This window comes from Mustela putorius, unplaced genomic scaffold (genome assembly GCF_011764305.1).
Source record: "Mustela putorius furo isolate JIRA1106 unplaced genomic scaffold, ASM1176430v1.1 tig00000135_pilon_pilon_pilon, whole genome shotgun sequence".
Lineage (NCBI taxonomy): Eukaryota > Metazoa > Chordata > Mammalia > Carnivora > Mustelidae > Mustela > Mustela putorius.
In genome coordinates, this window is record NW_025421292.1 from 3,872,215 (window position 1) to 3,891,819 (window position 19,605).

The 19,605-nt window shown below is 39.2% G+C and overlaps 1 protein-coding gene across 8 annotated transcripts in view; it reads right to left on the minus strand.

Annotated features, from left to right (window-relative positions):
• The window catches only part of FKBP5 (FKBP prolyl isomerase 5), a 121,765-nt gene that overhangs the window by 44,295 nt on the left and 57,865 nt on the right, over positions 1–19,605 (minus strand). For 6 of the 8 annotated variants that reach the window (XM_004770694.3, XM_004770688.3, XM_004770689.3 and 3 more), the window contains 2 exons: positions 10,693–10,819; positions 7,048–7,192 (listed from right to left, as the gene is read on the minus strand). In XM_004770694.3, the coding sequence (XP_004770751.1) occupies positions 7,048–7,192; positions 10,693–10,797 (250 nt within the window). In that variant the 5' untranslated portion in view covers positions 10,798–10,819. Of the gene's footprint in view, positions 1–7,047; positions 7,193–10,692; positions 10,823–19,605 lie in introns of all 8 variants that reach the window. The other 2 variants (XM_004770690.3, XM_045074766.1) reach the window with 1 other exon arrangement.

Consider the following 19,605-nt stretch of genomic DNA (forward strand, 5'->3'; position numbering starts at 1 on the left):
TTGTGCTCTCTGTCAAATAAATAAAATCTTTAAAAAAAAAAAAAGCCCATAAAATTATATAGGTTCAATGTAGGTTCATCAATGTCAGTAAATGTACTGCTCTGGTGGGGTATGTTGTTAAGGAGGGGAGGGGATGCTGTGCATGTGTGAGCATGGGGCATGTATCAGAACTCTGTAACTTCTGCTCAATTTTACTATGAACCTAAGAGTGCTCTAAGACTAAAGTCTATTAAAAATCATATTAATACATTTTAATGGAAGCAACCCAAGTGTCCATCAATCGATGAACGGATAAACATGTAGATAAAGATAGATCTATACACATACACATGATGGAATATTACTCAGCCATAAAAAAGAACGAAATCTTCCCATTTGCAACAATATGGATGGGTCTAGACGGTATAATGCTAAGGGAAATAAATGTCAGCAGGGCACTGGGGCGGCTCAATCTAAGTGTCTGTCTCTTGATTTTGGCTCAGGTCATAATCTTAGGGTTGTGGGATCAAGCCCTATGTTGGGCTCTGCACTGGGTGTGGAGCTGGCTTAAGATTCTCTCTCTCCCTGTCCCATCCCCGTTTCTCCCCCTCTGTAAAAAAAAGAAAGAAGTCACTGGGCGCCTGGGTGGCTCAGTGGGTTAAAGCCTCTGCCTTTGGCTCAAGTCATGATCTCGGGATCCTGGGATTGAGCCCCGCATTGGGCTCTCTGCTCAGCAGGGAGCCTGCTTCCTCCTCCTCTCTCTCTCTGCCTGCCTCTCTGTCTACTTGTGATCACTATCTGTCAAATAAATAAATAAAATCTTTAAGAAAAAAAAGAAAAAAGAAATCAGTCGAGAAAGAAAAATACTGTATGATTTCAGTCATATGTGAAATTTAAGAAATAAAACAAATGAACAAAGAAAAAAGACAGACAGACAAACAGACAAACAAAAACCAGAATCTTGAATATAGAGAAATGGTAGTTACCAGAAGGAAGGTGGTTGGGGGTATGGGTAAAATAGGTGAAGGAGATTAAAGAGTATACTTATGATGAGCTCTGAATGTACAGAATTGTTGAATCACTATATTGTAACCTGATACCAATGTAACACTGTATGTTAATTATACTGGAATTTAAATAAACAGATTTATAAAATAAAGAAAAAATTTAAAAATCATATAATACATTAAAAAATGTAACATTTTAATTTAATCATGGAATACTTTCATCCACAATAAAAAATATAGTGACCACTTTAGAACATTCTAACATTTTTCTTTATTTATTTAAAACATTTTTAAGGGGCGCCTGGGTGGCTCAGTGGGTTAAAGCCTCTGCCTTCAGCTTGGGTCATGATCCCAGGGTCCTGGGATCGAGCCCCACATCGGGCTCTCTGCTCAGCAGGGAGCCTGCTTCCTCCTCTCTCTGTCTCTGCCTGCCTCTCTGCCTACCTGTGATCTCTGTCAAATAAATAAAATCTTAAAAAAAAATTTTTTTTTAATTGTGGTAAAACACATGCAAAATTTCCATCACATACACATACAAATTTACCATCACAACCCTTTTTAAGTGGGCAGGTCAGTACTGTTAAGTATATTCACTGTTGTACAACCAGTCTCTACAACTTTGTCATCTTGCAATGTTAAAACTCTACCCATTAAACAATTCCCCATTTCCCTTTAGTATTAGCTATTAGTCTTTCAACATAGACTTTCTCCCTCTTACTCTAATATACTAATGACTGACAAAATTAACAGTTGGTTTTACTAGTGATCATGGATCATCACACAGCAGAGAAGACTATATTAATGTTATAGGCAGACTGCTGATATTACTTCATTATAATTTAATCTCAATAGTAAGAGAGAAGTATAGGTATGTGATGAATCCAAAATGATTGGTTTCTTTGTTTCTCTTCTCAGATCTGGGGGAAGAATATAACAGGAGTTTTCACTTCATAATTCCCAGCCATGTTTGTTACATACCAAGAACATCATAAATAACTTCACTGAAGCAGCTCGCCATAAGAAATCTCTAGATCTAGATAAGGGTAGGTGGGGATGGGCAAAACCTAAGCATGCCTGGATTTACTTCAAAGAACTAAAAGATATAATTCTTTCATTTCCCAAATCGATCCCTTCCCAATTTTAGTGAAAATATACTTGTTGGAGGGAGGGAGGGGGAAAAACCAGAACTTCTACTATGGAAGTATATTGGAAAATGTTGAGTCCTTATTTCAACTTCTTTTAAAATGAGTTATGAACACAGTTCTAGGAATTCAGAACATGTAAGATTTAGTTAAGAAAACCCAATATGCAGAGAGCTTGGGTGGCTCAGTCAGTTAAGTGTCTGCCCTTGGCTCAGGTCATGATCCCTGGGTTCTGGGATTGGGCCCCACGCCGGGCTCTTTGCTCAGCAGTGAGCCTGCTTCTCCCTCTCCCTGCCGTTCCCCCTGCTTGTACTCTCTGTCAAGTAAATAAATAACATCTTTTAAAAAAAGGAAAAAAGAAAAGAAAACCCAATGAGGGAAACCACCATCTCTTCATTCTAATTTGTGTAACATATTTTGAAGTAGTAATAATCAGTTGTCTTAGATTGATTCCATTTTTGTCTTTCCAGACTTCCTGGGGCTAAAAGAGATGGATAAGCATTATTTCACAAAGTCTGTATGCAAGCAGAGCAAACAGAGTTAGGACCCAAACTGCTGTAGCATAGTTACTGCCATTCCACTAGGAAGCCAATAATCCTAACACTGTAACAACAGTAACAAACATGTGAGTGCTTACTGTGTGCTAAACAATGGTGTGCAATGTCTTACTTACTCTTCAGTGTATAACAGTATATATTATTATCATGACTTTACAAATGGAGAAGTGAGGCACAGGGTTTAAAAGATGGCACAGGAAGAGCAATAGACACAGACACCCAACCTGTAGGTAAAGCTCAAATATATGTGGATGTATAAATGTACATAAATGGTATGTGTATTTTTATGGCAATTTTTTACAGACAAGCACTCCTAATTCTTTTTTTTAAATTTATTTATTTGACAGAGAGACTCAGAGAGAGAGAGAGAGAGAGAGAGAGAGAGAGAGAACATAAGCAGGGGACATGGGAGAAGGAGAGGCAGGCTTCCCACAGAGCAGGGAGCCTGATGTGGGCCTCAATCCCAGGACCCTGGGATCTTGACCTGGGCCGAAGGCAGACGCTTAACGACTGAGCCACCCAGGCACCCCATAATTCTATTTTAAATACTGAAATCACAACAGAATCCCCAAATCAGTGTGACTTTCCACTGAAATATTTCTATTTATTCCCTTGGGAGAGGTGAATTTTAAGGCATCAAGAGAGCTCAATATAGAGTATTTATGCTACTGTCCATTTATGTTATTTTTCTTCATTTTGGTGAAGTAGCTACTGCCATAACATATAGGTATAAAAGTGTAAACTGTCTAACCAATGTTTCTTGCTTTACAGTCAACTGAACACATTCTGCTACAGAAGATTTACCAGAAGTATATTGCTCTTTTCTCATATTTCTAATTATCATCTAACAGAGGCCTCTAAAGCTTCTGCCATTGTTTTGGTTTTTAGTCTTTTACACAGTTTTTTTTACACAGTACCTTGCCATACTCTTTACAGAAGGTCCAAGAATGAAATCATAGCCAGGATTAATCTTCAAGCTTTTCCACAGAGGTCTCCTTTTTAGAGGAGGAGGGAAGGTTAGGTAGCTTACTCGTGTTGAAATGACACAGGAAAGGGGTGCCTGAATTTAGTGGGTTAAGCCTCTACCTTCGGCTCAGGTCATGATCTCAGGGTCCTGGAATTGAGCCCCGCATTGGGCTCACTGCTCAGCAGGGAGTCTGCTTCCCCGCTCCCTCTGTCTGCCCTCTCTGCCTACTTACGATCTTTCTCTGTCAAAAAAAAAAAAAAAAAAAAAAATGACACAGAAAGAGTGACAACAGGAGCCCTGGCTTCTGAACACCCAGGTGGATGCTCCTCTCCACATGAAACCAGTGTCTCTAGAGAGGCGTGCCCTAAGTACCAAGTTAACTGGAAGTCGACTATTTTATCTCAGCTCCAAATTCTAGGAAACATAAAAGACTCATTCATCATAGGGTAGTTTATCAAGAAAATGTGGGTAGAGAAGATAGTAGCGTAAGTTCCTAGCAATATTTTTTTTCTTAGCAATTCTTAAGTCTACTTGCAAAGATAGCTGCTGAGAGAAGGTATGTTATCTTAACTCCAGGAAATTCAAAGGGTAGAGTAAGAATTTGGGGGACAGGGCAGTGGGAAGAAAGATGTCTAAGATGTCTGATGAGGCCATTTACTCTGAGGTCATCTCAATTAAATACGATGGCACAGCCATGCTGGTGGCCCTGAAAGTTCACATCCCTAAATAAACAAAAAAAGAGACAAATTCTAATTTAACTGTCAATCATTATCTGCTTTATCAAGAAAGGGAATGTGTATTTCATTTTGACTGGTATCATACTGAAACACAAGATTAATCTCACATTCTCACATGACCACTAACTCACTCAAGACCCAAAGGAGAAGGGAGCAGTGGCCTAGCCTACACCAGGGCTTGGAGAGAATACAATTGGACAGGAAGCAGAAGTCACCATGACCTATGCCTATGAGTACCAGGGAAGGGAGAGTGTAAGAGGGGCAGAAAGAGTTTAACTCCAGGGGTGCCTGGATGGCTCAGTGGGTTGAGCCTCCACCTTTGGCTAGGGTCGTGATCTCAGAGTCCTGGGATCGGGCACCACATCGGGCTCTCTGCTTGGCAGGGAGCCTGCTTCCCCCCACTCCCGCCTGCCTCTCTGCCTGCTTATGATCTCTGTCAAATAAATGAATAAAATCTTTAAAAAAAAAAAAAAAAAGGAGTTTACTCCATAGTTCCTGTTTGCTGTTTCCTTTCTCAGATCCATGCTTAATTAACAATTCATCTAAAATGGTACAATCAGAAGAAGAAGAGCACCCGGGTGGCTCAGTGGGTTAAAGCCTCTGCCTGCAGCTCAGGTCATGATCCCAGGGTCCTGGGATGGAGCCCAGCATCTGGCTCTCTGCTCAGCAGGGAGCCTGCTTCCCTTCCTCTTTCTCTCTGCGTGCCTCTCTGCCTACTTGTGATCTCTGTCAAATAAATAAATAAATAATCTTTAAAAAAGGAAGAAAGGGATGATAACACAGAGCCACAGTGATAGATAGGGGGATTACTCCTTTTCTCTCACACTTAATCTGGAAACCAACTAGAAGTCCGTTATATCTGTAGCAGATAAGAATAAAAAAACATTGGTAATTCAGCCACTAACTTTCAACAAGCCACATGGCCCATAAAGTTCAATTTGATGTATGGGCTACTATTCTCCTTACAAGACTAAAAAACAAAACAAAACAAAACAAACAAACAATTGAAATTAACTGAAGATATTTAAAAGCATTTGAAAATAATTAGTATAAACCACATTTAAGACCCGAAAATAGTGGTTCTCAACACTGTTTCCTCAGGACCCTCTTTAAATCTTGAAAATTGAGGACATGAAGGAACTTCTAATTATTTATTGATATTTACCGCATTGAAATTTAAAGAAAATAATTATTTACCAACTCACTGAAAAATAGTAGTAACCTCATTATATGTTAACACAAGTTATTTTTATGAAAAGTAACTATATTTTTAAAAAATTATTAGTGAGGATGGCATTGTTTTTACAAATTTGTAAGTGTAAAATGTGTCTACCTTAATAAAAGACAACCAGATTCTCATACCTACTTTTTTTTTTTTAAGATTTCATTTATTTATTTGACAGACAGAGATCACAAGTAGGCAGAGAGAGAGGAAGGGAAGCAGGCTCCCTGCTGAGCAGAGAGCCCAATGTGGGGCTTGATTCCAGGACCCTGGGATCATGACCTGAGCTGAAGGCAGAGGCTTTAACCCACTGAGACACCCAGGCGCCCCTCTCATACCTACTTTTGCATTCACCTGTTGCAATTCTGGTTTAAGTGTATGGAAGAAATCCAAACCCCAAAAGATAAATAGTTGGAAAAGGCAAGAGTACTTTAATAGCCTTTCAAGGTAATTATGAATATAACCATCTGATATGACATCAAAGCTGGACTAGTGGTAGTTTCATAACGGTGAGCTGTAGTATGGAATGTGAAAGCATATCAATGAACTTTTCATATCATATTACATTAAAATCCACTGGTCTGGCTTGCACAATGAATGGATCTTTTAGTCAGGCATGATCTTGTAACATCTAGTACTGGGAAAATACTGGTTCACTGAGTTACGCAGATCTTCCAAATGTTAGCACATTTCCTTATATAATGTTTTGAAAATCTCATTCGTTAAAACCCACTGATCTCATCAGAACTCTTAAGCTTTGGAAAGCTGCCAAGGTCAGAATGGCAGATACACATTTCCCAAAACCGTAATTTTTATTTGAAAACTCAATAGTTTTCGATAGGCTTACTTCATTCATTTTTAAGAAAGTATCTCCCAAATACTAAATAATCAAGTCTAAATAACAAGTTTGCCCTTTCAAATAAAAATGGTGCTTTCTGAAAAAATGTACTCAAGTTAAGTGCACAAGTGCTTCTCCATGAGATAACCACTACACTTGGATCTGCAGGAGCACTCAATGTGTGCTTCCTATCTGTTACAAAGCAGCGAAACAATGTGAAACTCAAGGATTAGGATTTAATAAAATTAGTATTTCTTACACTTCATCAAGCACATTAAGTGAAACTGGCTTCCCTTTTTTTTCTTATTTACACAGTGAATGAGGGCAGCGAGGCATAAATGATTACTGGCAGAGCTCGGTGTTGCGCCTAGACCTGTGCTGGGGCCCTGGCCGCCTCTACCACTGCAGCTTGTGTGTCTTCCGTGCAAGTGTAAATACAGCAAAAAGATAAACAACATCTTAGTAGTATTAAGAAAACAATTTTGACATTATGGACCCTCAAAAAATCCACTAGCTCCTAGACAGAACTGACTAGCTCCTCTATGTTAATAAATGGCAATAAATCCAAGCAAAACACAACTCAAAAATACCCTCTTACCTTTGCCAAGACTAAAGACAAATGGTTCATTTCTATCATGACTGGAATCAAACTTCTTTCCATTTGACAACTTCCCTTTGTAATGGACATAAACTTTGTCTCCAATCATTGGTGTTTCCTCACTATTTCCCACTCTTTTGACAATCTAGAAAAGACAAACATTAAGAAAAAGGAGCTGATTTCATTATAATCGGAGAATAGAAATATCACACAATCCATTCCACATTACCCAGGCAGGTTTACAGACAATTATGCCCTTTCTAAAGGCCTCCCTCCCAGTTCTCTCAATAACCCCCACTGTTAGAAAACTGTCCTGTACTACTCTCAATCTTTATTGCTATATTTAATTATTCCCTCAAAATAACGTAATAATATAACCAACAGATCCTGCTTCATGCTAAAGTCTCTCAAAACAGAGAGCTAGTTCATACACAAATTAAATGAGATCAAAAAGATTAGTGGACTTTCAAAACCATTCAAAAAGAAGTCCAAAGTTTGGTTTAATTTCAAAAAGCTCAATTTCCTGATAGAACAGGTTATACTTCCTCTTTTGTAAGGACTATTTAACGTGTTAAAAAAACAGTATCACTGCATAGTTTGTTATGATACTGAACAACCTGTTTTCTAGTAAAACAAATGTCAAAAAAACTCTAGGCTGAAAAACAGTTAGCTGTCATAAAATTCAGTGTATTTATTTTGTTCTTGGCAGAGCAGACCACTAATGCAGTTGGTCAGTTCTGGGAAAAGAAAAGAAAATCCAAGCATGTGGCGGTATAATTCATTCCATCAATCACCTATGCTAAATTAATCATTTTTTTAGGTAACAGGCGTTGATGGCTCATATCCAAGATATGTCATTTTAGGGGAAGAGTCTGAATTTTTATAAAAGAATTCAATTATCCACTCCGAAATTCCTTAAGATGTGTCCTCCCAGAGCCACTCTCAGAATACCACATAAACACTGTAAATTTATATTCTACAACTTTCTTAGTTCAAAAATCCAGACATTCTTTAAAGGAAAAGACTCATGACCGCAACTCCACCAAACACCTGTTAGAATGGATCAATGAGTTCAGGCAAGTGGAAGGATACAAAACCAACACACAGAAATGAAACAAGCACAGAAATGCAAATCAAACCTGCAGGATACCACCTCACCTGTTCGAATGGCTATGATCAAAAAGACAAGAAATAGTAAGTGTTGGCAAGGTTGTGGAGAAAAGGGAACACCCATGTACTGTTGGTGGGAATATAAACCGGTATAGCCACTGTGGAAAACAGTGTGCAGATTCCTCAAAAAACTAAAAACAGAACTACCATATAATCCAGCAATTCCACTTCTGAGTATTTCTTTGAGGGAAAGGAAAACACTAGATCAAAAAGATATATGTACCTCCATGTTCAGTGTAGCATTATTCACAATGCCTAAGCTACGTAAACAACCTAAATGTCCACAGATAGATGAATGGATAAAGAAAATGGGGTATATACATACACAGTGAAATGTTATTTTAGTGATAAAAAAGAATAAAATCTTGCCATCTGTGACAACAGGGATGGACTTGAGAGCATTAGGCTAAGTAATAGAGAAAGACAAATCCTGTAGGATCTCACTAATATATGGAATCTAAAAAAGCTGATCTCACAAAACCAGAGAGTAGAATATTAGTTGCTAGGGGCTCTAGATTGGGAGAAATGGGAAGATGTGAAGAGTTACCTTAAGGAGATACTTTAAGGATAAAATCTAGTCTAGATTCATTTTAAAAATGTAAGCTCCACAATGTAATTTTATCCTCCTGAGCTAGTCACTGATTTCCCAGATGTGCCTTGGTCTTTAAAAGAAACAAACAAAATAAAACATACACATACTGAAAATGTATATATGTATGCATATGTGCATGTCTGTATAACATGTATATATAATATATATTTATATGTAGATATATAATATAATCTCCATATATATGGAGATTACTACAGATGAGTCACTGTGCCAAATGCTTTATATAATCCCAATAAGTGTATGAAGTAGATAGTAGTGTTCCAATATTACAAATGAGGAAATTTCAAACCACAGAGGTTAACTAAATTGCCCTAGGTCACACAGTTAGTAGACCTATTTAATCTTAACCAAAAGCCCCACAGTGAAACCCAAGGCTGTAGATAGGAATAAATGATATGATTTAAAGGGCTTACAATCTCAAAATATTTCTTACAAGCCTAAAAATCTTAGCAGATTTACTCCCTGGAACAAAGCAGGGCTGAAGGCAGACTGGGGACTATGTTCTTTGTACGGGTACACTGAAAAATGAAAGAGAAGGACTCTCATAGAGCAGGCAGATGCTGAGGACAGCCTGCAAAACACCTAATGTCTCCAGAAGTATCCTGGAGTTTGGGAAAAGTGATTCATATAGTTATGGGTTGAGAGGCCCTCTGAAAGAGAGCAGAATATAAATACAGGGCATAAAGTCCCTCATTCTAGAGTTGAAACACTCTGAAATTTACCTTGGCATATAGCAAGCTAACAGTAAAACATGTATATTTAGAAGATCCAGGCACAGAAAAAAAGCTTTCATATAAGCGAGATTAGACAAAACAAACTAAGAAATTCTCATTTGCTGCTGCTGACACAAGGAGATATTAAAACTCAACTTAGTGGTAATATTAGAGTTCAGCAAGAAAAAAATTATACAAAACTTGCATGAGTAACAACAGTGTAGGAGAAATAATGACTTAATACGACTAAAATCATTTAATCTCTCTCAGCTCCGCTTTATTTACTTACATGGAATACCAATATACACCTTCCATAAATGGAAGGGTCAAGATGTGCTCATTGTCTCACAAGACTATTGTGAGATACAAAAACACACATGTAGAAATGGTTAATTACAGAGTAAAAAATATACAGTGTGTTTTAACGAGGAAAGCTAATTCAAAAGATATATTCTCTGATGAAACCTCAAAAAATATCTTCACTGTACAAAACAATAATCTGTATGTAAAAACAAACCCTTTGAACTCTGCAAGTCAGCTTTTCATTTTCCTCTAATACGTCTCAAATTGAATTGTCACCAGCTAGCTTTAATACACTTAAATACTATGTTAAAATAATAACCTTTGTGTACACTCTTGAGAACTGGGAGACACAGACTTTTAGAGTCACACAGAACTTGGATCTGGATCCCAGACCTGCCTTTATTTACCCAGCTAGGCCTCAGTTTCATCCTCTATAATCTGGGATTAAAAAATAAACCTTGGGGGCGCCTGGGTTGCTCAGTGGGTTAAAGCCTCTGCCTTCAGCTCTGGTCATGATCCCAGGGTCCTGGGATCGAGCCCGCATCAGGCTCTCTGCTCAGCAGGGAGCCTGCTTCCTCCTCTCTCTGACTGCCTCTCTGCCTACTTGTGATCTCTGTCTGTCAAATAAATAAATAAAATCTTTTAAAATAAATAAATAAATAAATAAAAATAAACCTCGGGTCATGCAGATGAACTTGACTGCAGTGTTTAACACTTAGTAAATCCCAATAAACATTAGTCACCTCTACCTCCAGCCAAAAGAAACAAAGGTTTTTATATGTAATCCTTCCAGATAGCAAATTTCCCTGCATGTAACCTCATGTAACCTCATCCTTGTAACCTCACCTTCAATACTCCTCTATCTTTTTTAGAGGTGATATCCTCTCCACGTTCAGCCACAGCTGCTGCTGGGTTTTCTCCATTGTTCTTGGCACCCTCATCAGTAGTCATGGTCTTTTATAAGTAAGAAAACCTGCTGAGAAGAAACATATTTTAGCTAGGTAAAATATCATTGCTTTAAGCATCTGAAAATGTCCCTAGGAACAGGCCTTCCCCGATTTAAGATTTACATAGGGCCAATAAGGTTAAACATTGAACATGAAAACAAAAACATCTGCCATGAGCATGTACTGATGTACATAAAATATCATTCAACTCTTCAATTTCCCTTCCAGCACTGGTGTCAAATTAGAGAGCAGTACAGGTCAGGTTTGGTAGTCATTATATTCCTTAACGTGATTACACACCCACAGGCAGTACTTTCAGAACTTTGAAAATGTCTTTTTTCCTATAGTGATATTCTTGACAGAGAATTAAGAACCCATTAGATGATCTGATTTTAAAAATGACAATATACAGGGGTGCCTGGATGGCTCAGTCATTAAACTTCCGACTCTTGATTTCAGCTCCGGTTGTGATCTCATGGCTCCTGGGATGGAGCGGCAAGCTGGGCTCTGCACTCAGATGGAATTCTCCTTGACAATCCTCTACCCCTGCTCCTCCCGCCACCCATGCACACTCACCCTATCGCGTGCCCTCTCTCTAAAATAAATAAATAAACCTTTTTTTGTTTTAAATGGCAAAATGTCATAGTGGTAAACAGAACATGTGTTAGAAGCTGAGGGACCCCAGTCCACGTCTCAGCTCCAGCAGTATCTGTCTGACACCAGCAAACTTAATCTGGCTGAGCCTCAATTTCACATCCGTAAAAGGGAGAGAGTACATTGTTCCTGGAGTTCCTGTGAGGCGTTAATGAGATAATGTATGTGAAGAGATTAGTACGGAATCATAACTTACATAAAAACGTCAGAATTTGTCATGCTTATTATTGGGTCCCCTGTAGGGATACCGCTCAAAATATCTACCCAGAATAAGGTTCTTCTCTGGCATGGCATTCGAGACCGTTCACAATCTGATCCTAACCTAGCTTTCACAGGTCTAGCTTCCACTGCTTTCTTTTACTTTCTTTCATGCAGTTCATGCTCTAGTCAAACCAGAGCAATTCCTCAGCCATAACAAACCCTCTGTTTCCCATCTCCATGCTTTGGTCACTCTTTTTCTTCTCTTCCAAATACTCCTCCCTCTCAAATTCTTCCTCCATCATGCCAATCTTGACTCTATGCATAGAAGTTGTCTGCACTTTTCTCTGATCCCTGAACTCTTCCCTCAATGTGCTACCATATATTTCTAAGAAGACACATTTGCTAGATTTGAAAGATTCTTGAGGGGCGCCTGGGCGGCTCAGACAGTTAAGCGTCTGCTTTTGGCTCAGGTTCTGGGATCGAGCCTTGTGTTGAGCTCTCTGATCAGCTTCTCCCTCTCCCTTTCTACCCCGCTGCTTGTGTTCTCTCACTCTCCCTTTCCCAATCTCCTCCCCCCAAAATAAATAAATAACATCTTGAAAAAAATAAAAAGAAATGGTCCTTGAGAGCAAAGGCCATGCTTTGTTCATAGGTAGATCCCCTAGACTGCCTCTACCTTTCAGACTGCTACAACGAAACAAGCAAGGAATTTGGAGCCCCTTACAAGCTGTTTGATGTTGGCTATCTTTAACTTCTCTAAGCCTTTCTCCCCACCTGTGTGATTGGAATAATAACATCTACTTTCACAGAGTGACCTTCTGGATTAAATGGTATAACGTGTATTTTTAGATATACATTCCAATGTTAGCTTTTACTATCAGTCACCCAAATGACAGATACTTTTCATGCAAGGCAAACCAAACCAATGGGCCAATGAATAGATGCAACAAAACACACCTCACTGGCTGCTGCCATGATTGATTCCACACCGCTCTCCTGGTTGAGTGGAGAAAGTCAAGGATTAATCACGCTACAGCTATTCCCTATTAGGCTAATAATAATGGATAAAGCTCCCTAAAGTCAATATATAATAACAACACACTGCAGTGTTTTCACTCATTTCCAACTGACCTAAATTTACTTCAGTGTCAACAAAGACAAATCAAATTCTGCTGTGTCCAAAAATCTTCATAGGGAACACCAAAGACCAGGGGCTAAGCCCCTTTGCTTTATTTTCTAGTACAGTTTATACCAAACACAAAAGATCCAAATGCTTGGCTCGGGATGAGGGAGAGGCCAGAACAAAGCATTCTCAAACAAACAACAACAGAAATTATGTACCCAGCTGTACGTGATGCTAGGCTAGATAATTAGGAAAATTACATGAAGAGGGTTGGTTCTCAGCTTCTAGTAACCAGCTGCTTATGACAGACTTCTCTAATGCATGGGGACTTGCAGAAGGCACCTCCAAAACAGAGAGGAAAAGATCTTTTAAATATTTGGGGAGTCATGAATCTTACTCCTGGAAAAATACATTGAAATTTAAAAATGCCCTGGCCTTCATAGATAAATTGACATCCGTCAATAGTCCCCAGGCAAATCTTGAATTAAATCAATGACAGGGTCACCTGGGTGGCTCAGTGGGTTAAAACCTCTGCCTTCGGCTCAGGGCTCAGGTCATGATCCCAGGGTCCTGGGATCGAGCCCCACATCAGGCTTTCTGCTCAGGAGGGAACCTGCTCCCCACTCTCTCTGTCTCTGCCTGCCTCTCTGCCTACTTGTGATCTCTTTCTGTCAAATAAATAAAATCTAAAAAAAAAATAAATCATGAGAAAATTAAAATAAACAGGTGGAAGGTTATAGGGAATAGGACAACCATACAGTCTCAAAGGATGAACCTTCAGATTACTAAATAAAGAAAAAGCACTTTCCAATGATCTGACAGATACCCCTTAGCACAAGCAGTCTGCATCATGACCAAACGGTGCATTACCAAAAAATAAAACACGGCGATCACTGTGCCTCCTGGATGGAATGGGAACTACATTGTGATGTGATGTGATGGAATGGGAACTACACATATAGCATTCCTACTAAAAGTATTTAATCTGAAACTAATCAAGAAGACAAGACAAGGGTGCCTGGATGGCTCAGTTGTTAAGCGGCTGCCTTCGGCTCAGGTCATGATCCCAGGGTCCTGGGACAGAGTTCCACATCAGGCTCCCTGCTCGCGGGAAGCCTGCTTCTCCCTCTTCCGCTCTCGCTCCCCCTGCTTTGTGTTCCCTCTCCTCTCTGTCTCTCTCTGCCAAACAAATAAATAAAATCCTAAAAAGAAAAAAATAAAGAAGAAGAAGAAGAAAAATACAAAATCAGTCGTGGAATATCATATAAGACCACTGGACTAGATGCCTCAAAATGTTAATGTTATGAATGTATCCCTCACTCAAAAAAAGATAGGGGGCCTGTCCCAGTTTAAAGGAGACTAAAGAGATAAGACAACCATTAGGAGGAGGAAAGGAAAAGTGAATTGAGGCAAACTGGAGGAGGAGACGAACCATGAGAGACTATGGACTTTGAGAAACAATCTGAGGGTTTTAGAGCGGAGGGAGGTGGGGGAATGGGTAAGCCTGGTGGTGGGTATTGCAGAGGGCCCATATTGTATAGAGCACTGGATGTGGTGCATAAACAATGAATCTTGGAACACTGCATCAAAAACTAATGATGTGTTTTATGGTGACTAACACACACACACACACACACACACACACACACACACACAACTGAAGAGATACAACAACCAAATAAGATGTGTGATCCATGGCTAGATACTGGATTAGGGGGACAAAAGTGTTATAAAAGCACATTTTGGGGAGAATTAGAAAGACTTAAAAAAATGAGACTGTACATTATAAGGTTAACTTTCTAGAGTTTGATACAGTATTGTAGTCCTATGTAGAATAATATCCTCATTCTTAGGAGACACATCCTGAGATGTCATGATGTCTGCTACTTACTTTCAAATCATTTAAGGGGGAGAGTAAGAGTGTGTGTGTGTGTGTGTGTGTGCACGCAAGCACAAATACCACAAAAAACTAAAAGTTCTGAAAAAGAATGACTACCCCACATCCGAAGGCATTGCCTTTCTTTTTAATTCTTATCAATTGGAGATCCACTACATTTTTAAATGAAAATATTGTCAATCAAAAAACAGCTCAGTCAGTTAAGTGTCTGACTCTTGATCTTAGCTTAGGTCATAATCTCAGGGTCATCAGGCTGTGCTCAGTCAGGAGTTTGCTTGAGAATCTCTACCCTTCCCGCTACCCGCACCACCTCCCCCCGACCCCAGCCATTCCTACTTGCTCACATCACTCCATCAAATAAATAAATCTTAAAAAAGCCATTTCTTTTGGTTCTAACCTTACCCCTTGGAAACAATAGCTTGCTAAAATTAATAGAGAACTTGTAAATTGATTTGCTAACTTGGTAAGTCTCATTTGATAAAGGAATTTGGTCTTCACATTTGATTCTAACACTTAAAGGGATGCAAGTAATTGTAATTCCAGACAATAGTTCCAAGTAGTATGGAGTATATAAAAAGGGGTAGCACGAGCAATTAAAACACAAAGATAAAAAACAATAAAACACCTTTCAACTTTCAAAGGCAGATAAATCTGGAACAATAAAGAAATAAGCTGAACTCTTCAAGTTTCTCCCAACAATTTCAGTTTGTCCTTTGGGGTACAGATTTTTATAAACAAACAAAACAAATTTTTAAAAAACCTTCTTCCTTGACCTAGTCTTATATGAAAAAAGGCAATAAGATGAGACAATTCCTGAAAATCTCCAAGACACACTGAGAAAGTTTCCCTTTTTTCATAAGGGAGCCTTTTCTTCTTTCCCCTACTCTAGGTTTATTCTGGATTTAAAATCACTATGTAACTATGGATATTAATCTATGATAAAGCTCACTGTTCTGAACTGTCCAAAGGGGGGAAACTCCTACCCAGTATATCAGAGAGGGAACACACAGTTCTGTTATGGACATGCCAGATAAGCAGGCACTCTCCAAAGTGCAAGTCAGCAAACACCTGAGACATAAGAAAAATGAGAATGCGCTTAAAATTTCACCAACACTGTACTGAAAAACTCAGTTAACATAACTAAATTGTCAGATCCCCCAAATGAGAAATCCTTTTTTTTGAAAAATCATTTTAAAGCATTATCCACTAGTTCTCCAGGTGTATTACTCACTGTGTTGTTCTCTGTTAAAATATAGATAACTTGAATCAGATTATCCTACTAACAGGAGAGTTTTCAGAGAGAAGACAAAAAAAAGAATATCAGAACTGGAATCTTTGTTAATGACAAAGAAAAACAACAGTAGCATTCTTTCTAAGTACCACAGATGCCTGGGCCATAACAGCTTTCAGCCTCTTAAAACTAAAACACAAAAGAAAACACACAAGGAAATAGGTAAACCCTAGGACTTGTAACTAAATGCAATAATTTATCTTAATTTTGAAAATACCCATGTAAGGATGAACCAGAAAGCCCTCACTGACTTTCAACACCATGACTCTGTCAAAACATTCAAGCCCATTAACGCATGGGAGTGTCAAGAGGAATTATCTCTTTGTAGACAAGATACACATACAAAACGGATAAATATGCAAGCAGAGGAAACAAGATCACATACGAGGACAGACTACACATCTACATGAAGCTGCACACTGTGTTTAGCCATCTATTTTCCCCAAGCTAACTTCCTTCCTCCACACTAGTATGGGGAATGGGAAGATGATGAATGATATTCCCACACATGCCCATACATTTTTTTCTCCTTCAAAAAAGGAACCTGGGAAAAGATGTACAAATGGCCAATAAACACATGAAAAGATGTTCAACATCGTTAGTTTTTAGGGAAATGCAAATCAAAATCACAATGAAATATGTGAGCGGGAAAACTTTCCCCTTCTTCCCTTTCAGGTTCTTTCGCTAATCTAATAATTAAGTTGACATAAGATAGATTAAGAAGAAAAAAAAAACCCCAAATTTCGAATCTACGGGAACCGCAAAGATATGAAGTTGCCAGACACACAAGCAACTGAGTGTTATGGGCCATCCTGAGCGAAGGAGAAGGGAGTAGGGGTGTGGGGCTTCAAAGGGGAGGAAGACAATTCACAGGATGATGGGAGGAACAAATGTTTGGTAAACAAATGTTTGCCCTGCCATGCAGATAAGTCCTTTTTTATATAAAAAGTTATCTCTAGTATTAGCTCTCATCCTGGTACAGGCCCTCCATGTAAATTCTTTTAGGCAGTGCAGGGAAAGGTATGTATGTATGTATGACTGAATCGATCAATCAACCTACCTCTTCCTCAATCTGTTAGACCTCGATTGCCTTCCGCTCAAAATAGTCCACATGCCCAAGTGGCATATTTTGGGATCATATGTTATGCTCCCCCTTAGATACCTTCACACCCATTAGAATAGCTGTTTTCAAAAAATGGAAAATAGCAAATGTCTGGGGAGACTGTAGAGAAAAACTGGAACCCTCATGCATTGCTGGTGGGAATATAAAATGGCACATCCTTTGTGGTTCATCAAAATGTTCCACACAGAATTACCATTATGATCCAGCTATTCCACTCCTGGATATACGCTCAAAATGAATGAAAGTAGAGACCTGCACAACAATCTCCATAGCAGCACTATTCACAACAGTCTAAAGATGGAAACAATCCAAGTGTCTATAAACAAAATATGGTGCCTGTGCTTACATGTATGATTAAACCATCCAGCCATAAAAATAAAATGCTGACACATGCTACAATATTGATAAACCTTAAAAACATTATGCTAAGTGAAATAAACCAGACACAAAACGGCAAATATTCTAGGACTCTACTTCTAATGAGGTACCTAGAATAAGCAAATTCATAGACACAGGAAAGTAAAAAAGAGGTTAGTAGGGGCTGGAGGAAGGGGGCATGGACTGTTGTTTAATGGGTGCAGAGTTTCTTTTTGGGAAGGTGAAAACATTCTGGAGAACAAATGTGGTAATAATAGCAGAGCAGTGTGAATGTACTTACTGTCACTGCACTGTACATTTAATACTGGTAAAAACTGTAAATTTTATGTTATGTATATTAAGCACAACTGAAAAAAGAAAAAAGAGGGGTCTGGGTGGCTCAGTTGGTTAAGCATCTGCCTTCAGCTCTGGTCATGATCTTGGAGTCCTGGATGACTTCAGAGTTCTGGGATGGAGGCCCAATGTGGGGCTCCCTGCTTGGTAGGGAGACTACTTCTCCCTTTCCCTCTGCCCTTCCCCTCTCTTTTAAAAAAGAAATAAGTCTGAGGCCAGAGCAAGACAGAAATGAACAGAACAGTCAGCCAGACTTAACTTCTCTCTTTAATCCTCTTATTTTCCCCTTAACCGAAGATGCCTTGCTCATTTCCAGTGTACATCCTTAGTGTACATCAAAAGTGCTGAGCCCGGCCTCCAGCAGGGACCACTGCATCAACTCTTCAGGGACCTAGGGCTCAGATGTCCAGTTAAGAAGACAGGAGAGGAAAAAGAATCTTCAAGAGAATTACTGCTTTTATAGCTACAAACTACTTCCTCCTTTATTCCATCTCTTAGATACATCCAGTGTTTTGCTACACTTGGTTTTCTCAGGTCAAGTAGTTACTGAAGATTTTTTATTTGACAGAGAGAACACAAACAGGGGGAGTAGGAGAAGGAGAAGCAGTCTTCCCACTAAGCAGGGAGCCTGATGCGGGGCTCGATCTCAGGACCCTGGGATCATGACCCGAGCCAAAAGCAGATGCTTAATGACTGAGCCCCCAAATTTATAATTACTCTTGTCACTGACTACTTCAATGAATTGCTGTTCTCAATTATATTAGTATTATATTAGTATTAAAACAAAAAATATCTAGAAAATATTAGACCATCCAAATTCCAAAGGTTGAAAGACAGTACTAAATTATCAACTTACTCCAAGAGGGCCTTGGAATTACAGAAAAATTGATAAAGCTCTGACTGAGCTGGAAAACAAGAAAAGGTGTGTCACTGAATTAGAAGGCAGAAGGGATCAGACTGAAGAAGAGGACAAAGAAGCACAAACTGGCTTTTAAACAGCAACTGTAAGAACAGCTCTTCCCAAGGGAGTCTTGGGTGAGCATTATCAAAAGCAGAAGAGGACAAGAGAAATTAAGCAGAGAACCACATCTAGGGAAGAAAGCAGAAGCCATGTTTGGGTCAAGAAGCCATGTTTGGACCAATTAGGTCGGGTAGGTTTCCTTCACTCCCTAGTGTACAAGGTGGCTCCCATTCTTTAAAAAGGGTATAAGGATTTTCTTTATTCCTGGGGTTCAGACTTATCACAAGATATATTGTGGTATTTGTCTTCTTTCCTTAATTCCCACAGAAGCCTTGATATCCTGGTCTTTAATTGCTTAAGATGAGTCTTTGGGGATCTCAGGGAAGCTCGTACTATTATTTCATTTCCTTCATTGTCTGTCCTCTACTTCAAAGTCTTACTAGACAGACTGTACACATCTCAGTTTTATCCTTCAAATCTCTTAAGCATATTTCTAAACATGGGATAAGCATGAGAATCATCTGGGAAGCTTTTAAAAAAGCCACTGATGGGGCACCTGGGTGGCTCAGTTGGTTAAGCAACTGCTTTCGACTCAGGTCACGGTCCTGGAGTCCCGGGATCGAGTCCCGCTTCGGGCTCCCAGCTCCATGGGGAGCCTGCTTCTCCCTCTGACCTTCTCGCCTCTCATGCTCTCTCTCAAATAAATAAATAAAATCTTTAAAAAAAAAAAAAAAGCCACTGATGCCAGCACCCCACTCACAGAGAATCTGCATTTAATTCGTCTGGGGTGGGGCCAGGGCCTCAGTGGGGTTTTTTGATTGAGATGTATTTATTTGTTTGAGAGACAGAGC